General features: G+C 40.0%; 1 protein-coding gene across 8 annotated transcripts in view; it reads right to left on the reverse strand.

Moving 5' to 3' along the window:
• Positions 1–8320, reverse strand: part of MGA (MGA, MAX dimerization protein) — an 83165-nt gene that overhangs the window by 61896 nt on the left and 12949 nt on the right. For 3 of the 8 annotated variants that reach the window (XM_019551388.1, XM_019551387.1, XM_019551386.1), the window contains exons 1-3: positions 6719–7343; positions 5324–5483; positions 2987–4130 (exon numbers count right to left, since the gene is read on the reverse strand). In XM_019551388.1, the coding sequence (XP_019406933.1) occupies positions 2987–4047 (1061 nt within the window). In that variant the 5' untranslated portion in view covers positions 4048–4130; positions 5324–5483; positions 6719–7343. Of the gene's footprint in view, positions 1–2986; positions 4131–5323; positions 5484–6718; positions 7345–8320 lie in introns of those variants that run through there. The other 5 variants (XM_019551382.1, XM_019551389.1, XM_019551390.1 and 2 more) reach the window with 5 other exon arrangements.

Below are 8320 nucleotides of genomic sequence, written 5' to 3' on the forward strand. Positions count from 1 at the left end.
AGATGCAATTTTGTAACAATCTTCCCATTCAATGCATTTACTATACTTTTGAAACCAAGATCCTATTAGATTTGACAAAAAAAAAAAAAAAAAAAAAGATTACATTCCTTGTATACAGTTCGTAATTCAAAGAAAAATCTATGGAGATGCCAATTACAGCACCATACCCTCAAGGCTAAATCATATTCTGAATTTAAAGGAGATTCAGTTAGGTATAAATTAAAACTTCCTATTTCATCATCCCTTACTTTTTATATACTAATACAACCTGAGAATTTACAAGGGATTCTTAAATAGTTTATTAAAGTTATGTTCTTCAGGGAATGTAATACCTGTGTCAGCTTTCTTTGGCATTAAAATAAGAGAATTCCACTGCCTCTGCCTGTACAGATAAAAATTAACTGAAATATTATGTACATGCTGTACTTGAAAAAACTAGCTTAACTAATTATAGTCCACCTCTTAAATTTAGGATGAAAAAAAACTTATTCCAAAAGCATAGATGATATTTTGCTCTAATTGTCTAGGTTAAATATTTTTTTTAATACTTAAAGAGACTTCTACCACACAACTTCAAATGATTATAAACACTGCAAACCAAGACTCTGTTGGGGCATGTACACAGTTAATTAATGAATGACCACAAGTCATCCATAACCCACAATTTAGGAACCATTAGTATACAATATCCCTTTTTATATTATTTTAATGATAAATCAGAAGTGTGACTCACGCTGAAGGAGAAAGATTTTTAATTCTTTCTTTGGAAAAAAGACTTCCGTAAGTCAGCATATGTCACCTACTTCTATAAATTTATGTTATCTGTTGTTGAAAAAGGATCCATGTCAACCTTGGTCCCACAGTGATGAAACAAAGTTCCGGGTTCCAAAATAGTTAAATGTCCACTCTGCTTAGACTACTAGAGCAAAATTCTGTCTATACTTTTAGAATAAGTTTTTATCCTAAATTTAAGAGATGGACTGCTGAAAAAAAGTGTCAAGTTTGAACAAACCTTCAAACAATTTTTCTAAATGAAAACCCAGTCTGCATAAAAACTGCACGAATGGTATAATTTCGATAAAGGCCTTTCAGATGCAAGGGAACTTCAGACTCCTTGAGAGATGTATTTTGGATGTTCAGCCCATTCTCCTTGCAATTACACAAGACTACTGATATGGCCAAAGTAAAAAAAAAGCCGCCCCATAAATCCTTTGCGCCCGAGTCCCCAATCATAGGCCAGAAGACTAAAACGTAGAGACATACATTAAAATATTTGAGGTTGATATTAGCCTAGGAAAGGGAGGAGGGATCTTTTTTAAGAACATTTTTCAAAGTCTGAATGTATTTATCCCAAAAGGATACATTTATTTTTACATGGATTTTTGACAAGCAATACTGAAAGCAACAAAATCTATGATGACAAGAAACATCTCTAATTAACATCTTCCTATTTCACCTAGAGGTACTCTAAAATAAATAAATAAATAAATAAAACCAGTACTTTAGTTGGAAGATTATAGATTCAGGTCACTTGATGTAGGGGCTTCTCTCAGATGTTTAACTTTAAAAAACACATAAAAAGTGTAGAGCGAACTTATTTTAAATTTGTATCAAGTCTGGAAAAAGCTGTAATGAAGAGAGCAAATTTCTTAGACCTCCATGTAATTCCAGTATTATTATAAAATATCACTACAGAGCTCAAAAGCTACCAGACTTACAGTTAAAAACTCACTCAGCGATACCCTAATGCAGTGGTCTCCAAAGCAGGGTGCACATGATGATCCATTTGGGTGCAGGAAGAAAATATTAGAACTTCTATTTATATAACTATACATATATTGGGGGTGCATGCTCAAAAATTTTTTTACTGACAGGGGTGCATGATCAAAAAAGTTTGGAGACCACTGCCCTAATGAACAAAGAAACAGCCTCTGCAAGAGCAACAAAAGAAACTGTGAAGGGACACTCAGTGTTTGGGAACTTTTCCTTGCTCTAAAAGTCAGTAAAATCCTGCTGGAGTGGCTTTACCAATACACCATAAATTGAAAAACTCTTTTCTACAAAAGTGGCTTTTTGCAATAGGACTACATGCATTTTGGTAGTCCTATGGTATTGACTCCATGAACTACTAGGCCACTAACTGCTGCACTGCCTTATAGAAATCTACCAGAGTCCAGTGTGCTTGGGATAACCATCCATCCCAGTTGGGCCCGGACACTCCCAAATTCCAAAGGCCAGTCTCGGCCAGTTGGTCAAAAGTCACGGGCTGGAGTCCAGCGAGGAGGCAAAGCACCATGGTGTACTGGGCTAGCAGCCAGGCACAGGCAGAATTCAGGACATATGGTCACCCTAACTATGGTAGCACCCTACGCGCTAGCAAACACAGCAGGAAGCTTGTAAATAAGGAAGAGAAGTTACTTTTCCCTGCAGATTTCAGCTCCTTTCAGTGATCTGTTGCCACAAGCAGATTGGTAGTATGTACAGATCTATAGAACATTGCTTAAAGAAACCAATGGGAGGCATGGAAAAACAGGGGGGTTAGACAGACTGTATTGATGCACACATGTAATAGGAGCTGGTAGGAACACAGGTCCACTGTTACAGGCCACATAACTACTGGAAGACAGTAGAAGGTGCAGGGAAATGGTTGGCTGGGTAAAACCACACTAACATGTACCCTTGAGGGATGTGGAAGGAATACACGTGCAGTACACAGGAGCCTCAAGCAGCCTTTAAAGGAAAGTTGATAGGTATAGGGCGACAGGTTCTGACCTCCAAAAATCTGATTTATCTGAAGCATTGGGGAAACAAAAGTATCGAGACATAAATTTTCATCCCCTAAAACTTTGCTGACAGAGGCTTACAACCTAAAATTATCCTGGATTATCAGGCCAGCTAAGTTTTCAATATAAGTCCTCCCACCACCAAATCACATCACATTTTATTGAGTGCCCAGCCAATGACCAAAAATTAAATGTATTCCTACCTTTCAGATACTTCTTGCTTTAACTTTGGCATACCACCAGAAGGCATGTCAGCATCCAGGAAGCCTAGGAAGTCCCGTTCTGCATTAAAGGATTCTTTCTCCAAGTCTATATCTGATGGATTCTGACCACTGAATGAAGACTCTAAATCCCTCTGCTGTGAATCTAATCCATCAGCTTCCATGGAACGACCACGATTGCTGGGAGAGCTGGAAACACTACCTCCCTCCTGTTCCGAGTTATTTTGCTTTATATCACGCTGAGGTCTACTGTTCAGTCCATCGTCTCTGAATCCTTTAGCAAAAGGGTTGTAGTCTATTTTCAGTTGTGTAATCTGAATGTTCTGATAGGCTGTCACAGCAAAGAATTCGGTCTGTGGGAAGGTAAAGGTGTGGACATCAGGGCCATTTAGCTGGATAACTTCTGTGGCTTTGTCTGCAGGTACCAAATGAAGTCGTGGCAGATAGCGGTGCATGGAGTGCAAAATAATATGTCCTTCCTGGTCCAGAGTATTATTGGTAAGCTTGAGTTTGTAGAAAGACACTGGCTGATGCATCCAGTACTGACCAGTAGAAGGTGACTCTGGATGAATAAACACTCGCCCCAGAACATGGGGCTCAGCCTTCCCACTGGGCTCCCACCAACGACCATTCCATTTATAGCGGTGATTGTCCACAGGAGAGATGTCCATGACTAAAATGTATTTCTGGTTGGAATCTAGGCCTGTAATCCAGTACCGGCAGTATGGAAACATACGCCTCCCCTGCTTGGTCAGAATCATCTCAGTGTTGCGATGGTAGAACTCATTCCACATACTGTTGTTATCCAAGGTGACAGTGATGTCCCCTGAGACACAATCAGCTGGAAGACAGGTCTTGACTTTGGATTTGACTGGATTTGTCACACTGCTGGCAAGAGCACAAGCATCGCGATTTGCTACCAGAATTCCTTGATCAGCTTTCCCATTTCCTTGCTGCTGTTTCAAGATAACGAAAAAAGTGGGTGCTGCACCAGACACAGTCCCACTTTCCCGGTTACCCAAAACAAACTGTGGTTTCTCCATGATGGACACAGTAGTAAATTCTCTTAATTTAACAGCAAGTTTTTCACAGATTTTCTGGCAGTTCTCTTCCTGTGCTCACCATCCTGAAAACAACAAAATCAACCTAATTAATCACAGTAAATGGAACACAATATAATTCCTCACTAAAGGAGAGGAACTGAGTCACAAGAGAAAAGTACTCTTCATGATCTCTCACTTCACCAGCTTTATCAACCAAAAGAACATTAAGCTTGCAAATTCAAAGACAAAATTAGAAATCAAAGGTTGTTTGTACAAACTTAATTTGGACCCCTTGCACTATGATAACCTTTAATTAAATGTTTACATACTATTTTCCCCTCAGAACTCCTGCCTTTCAATAGGATATACAGCTAGCTTCAGAGAAGAAATAGGACTATGTAATGAACGTGGCTGTTATCTGCAAGACCTCTGCTTTACATGCTGAAGTTGAAATATTGGTGTTGGACGAGGTAAGAGTGTGTCGAAAGAGAAAATAGTTTTGGGGTTAAGGTAGTTCACTGTTGTCCAAGAGACTAGAATTTAAACCCGTTTCTACACAAATAAATCTAAACCAGACTTTACACAGATGGTCACTACTTGAGTGTTCCTTATTTTCTAGGTATCTGATTTAAGACTCTGGATTCTGATTTACAGAAGTACCGAGCTTTCAACTGAAAATGAAGTCAATGGGAGATGCATTTGAACATATAAAGTGCACTTTAAATGGCACCAGGTTCTAAAGGTCACAAATGGAACATCCAAAATTAACAGGTACTTTTGATTTTCATCTCTCTGCTTCACTTTCCCACCCACCCCTTCATCTAACTCAAGTCTTTCAAAAATAAATCCATTAGTGTCTCCGAAGCATTTGTGTATCATAGTGAAGAGCTCCACACATAATCACTTATTTCTTTACAGGATTTCCTATCTTCAGATCTGGGTGTCAATATTATGCAGTAAAGGCAACATGAGGCCACGCACTGAACAATACTGAATAGCTGTTTGGTAAACATTGTCCGTCTTGTGCACTGAATGAAGAGGGTCCACTGGAAAACTATAATACAGTCACATAATTGTGCTATCAGGGTTGCAGAGGCAGCCCCCCCCCCGGAATTCTCAATTTCTGTTTTAGGGTTTGATCTTACTACAGTAATATTGTTTTAATGTAGGGGTTTACCATGCAATTTTGAAGGTTTTCTTGGATTTTTGTGTTTTTAAACAGCAAACTAGAAAATTCAAAAGAAAGTCCATCATGCAGAATCATTTTGACACCCACCTGGGCCATCACCAGATTTGGAACTTTTAGAACCTCAGAAGAGAGTATCACTTGTGGTATCATTAACTACTAGCAATAGCAGCTCATCATCCTCTACGTGGGCTGGCCGCAAGATGGGTAGAAGGAACACACACATGAATCTTGGATTCCATTCTTGGTTCTGGAAGATAGTTTGGTCTAGTGGTCACAGACCCTTCTACACAGTCTCATCCAGCCTGATCCCTTCTGCCACTATCTGTGCATCAGTTTCCCCCTCCCCCCTCAGCTGTCTCAGTTCAGTCTTTGCCCCCATTACCTTAAAGCCCCAAACTACCCTCTTTCATCCAGGCTCCCATCCCCAAATCTATCCCTCTGCATTGATTCAGCTTTTCTCTGTTTTCCTTAGAGGCCAGAACATTTCCTCCTCTCCAAATGGTCTGGGTGCCACCAAGAAGGCGGTTATCACAAAGAAGACGGTCTCTTTTCTCTCAGTTCCAGTGCCTTGTACCAGGGCAGCCACAAACATACAAAGTGTAAATAATGTATTCAACTACCTGTCATTCTTGGGAATGACTAAATCATGTGTTTTTCCTGGAACTTTCAAAAAAGTCAGCCCAAGGCAGGTTTTAACATGGAAAACTTCATTCCAAAATGTATAAGCTACTGAAACAAGGTTTTACAATGGGAAGCTAGAGAAGATGATAACATCTTCACCTATAAAGAAATGTAACTGGGACCTCATGAAGAGTAATCATCCAAATGAGAAGAAAAAAAAAAAAAAAAAAATCAACAGTACTGTTATAATTATCTCCTACCAGTATACGGAAAAGAGGAGACTGAACATTTGTCTACCTGAATATACAAGGTTTTAACCTTTTATTCCTCCATGAAGAAGCAAATGTCTGTTCCTTTGCACAAAACTGAACAGCTGCATAATATTGTTCTGGAAAGTGACTTTAATTCTCATAGTCCACACAAAACTTCAAGACCTTTTCACTCCAAGACTTTACCATCATATTTTCCTTGCATATTACTTGAATTGAATCAGTACAAGTCTATTCAATATTGTGTACATGCAGGGTATAAAGAAAACAAAGGGCAGAGGGCTGGAGGTTGAAGATGCTGCCACCATAACATCACTTGAAAACAGCGGTGCCTATTTCTAAAATTCCACCTTAAATCCAGACAATTTATATGCATTATATGTGTTACTCCACACAGACAACACACATAGAACCCTTTAAAGCAGAGCAAGTACAAAATAGTTTAGTCCACTTTTCAAAGTGTGACATAACAGCTACATTAAAGCAACTTTTAAGACTAATAATACATTTTCATTTTAGCTGCTTTGAGTCACAAATTCTTCTGGTTTTTATTTTGTTTTGGGAAGAAAAGAGAGATAACATTTTTTCATACCTTAAAATATTTCCAGATACAGTTGGAGTTCAAATTACACAATGCTATATGTAATGCTCAGTTCTGTTTTGAACGCTGCCCCAACTCCGCAATACAATCTGTGCAGGTGGAGACCTGCAGGGGACAGAGCAAGATTGGGCCTTTGTAAAATGATTTAAAATTTTTCATATGAACGATGCTATTGAAATGCAGGGAGTGTTATTAAGGTCACATCCTTAAAAATAACAATAAGTTAAACAAACAGGCAGTTAGACTGACTGGCTGTCTGCTTATTTAAAAAGATACCGTGTGCTAATGAAGAACTCTGTATTTTATCATTACAGAGATCATTATTTTTATTTATACACATACATACCAGTAACAAACAATACTAAAATATGTCATCCAAATATATCTCGTATAACATGACATAAAAGATGTGACGCAGGTTGAATTATGCTGTGATGTACTAGCATGTATGTTGGTATCAACTCTGTAATTTGGTTCTTAAAAATGTGTTTATAGGTTTAATACAGTAAGGCATCAATTATACACTGGAGATCTTCATTACATTAATGAGAAGCAGGCTAATGGGAAAAGAAGGGACAGATGTGCTTTTCTATAGAAACAGAGCTCAGACTTTTAAAGTGTGTGTGCGCAAACACGTAGAGGTACAAACAAACATAAAAATAAAAAAACTGCAAGTTTACATTAGTATATACCTACATATCCAATACAGAATGTGGAGCTCTTAATTTTAGCACACAATGTCCTTTTTAATAAGCAAAATATCATTCAGTCCCTGTGTATGCACATATATGCTTGGTGTGTTTTCTTTTGTCTTTCATCTGAGTGTTTGCAGGACATGACCACCTTAACACTGTACATTTATTTATTTACAAGCTCAATGACAAATGATTTTGCTACCAAAAAAAAAAAAAACCTCGCTACTTAAAAAAAAACAACAGAAAACAGCATCTTATATTTGAGAGTTCACACCCCAGGTGAGGAAATTCAGGAGTTAAACTCTTCTCCGCCACAGGTGCTCAGATGCTCTGCACAGACTGACAGAGACAAAAACCAGTAATAAACACATGAAACATGTGGAAAGGGCCTCGAATGGAGCAGCTGAAAATTGATTTCCCCTAGCTTTCAGGAAGCCTGTATGTGGCCTGACTTCTGCTGCCACTATAAATAGTGGCTTTAAAAAATTCAGCCAAGCCACCAATGAGGAAAGCCAGAGGGGAGTGACCTGCCCTGAAAAGAGGAGGTTGTGGGAGTGCCTCGCAGCTGGCTCATAGCAGCTGCCCACCACCCCCAGCCCCCAGCCTCAGGCGCAGCGCAGTCAGGCCCACGCGGAGGCAGGGGCAGGAAGTTCCCACCAGCTTCCGCATCAGCGGCCCGGGAAGTTGATACACGAGGCGGCCTCGAGCGTGTTCGTGCGGCCGGGCCGGGCCGGGCCGAGCCCAGCCCAGCCCAGCCCGGGGGAGGGGCAGAGGCGACGGGGCTCGCCAGTGCCAGAGACAACCGCCGCAGCCTGCACGTAGGCTGAGAGAGGGGGAGCGCGGCCCCTGCGCTCAAGTAGCCACCCTCGCACCGAGCAGCAACAGCGGGCCGGCTGAG

This window comes from Crocodylus porosus, unplaced genomic scaffold (genome assembly GCF_001723895.1).
Source record: "Crocodylus porosus isolate Cpor-Errol unplaced genomic scaffold, CroPor_comp1, whole genome shotgun sequence".
Classification (NCBI taxonomy): Eukaryota; Metazoa; Chordata; order Crocodylia; family Crocodylidae; genus Crocodylus; species Crocodylus porosus.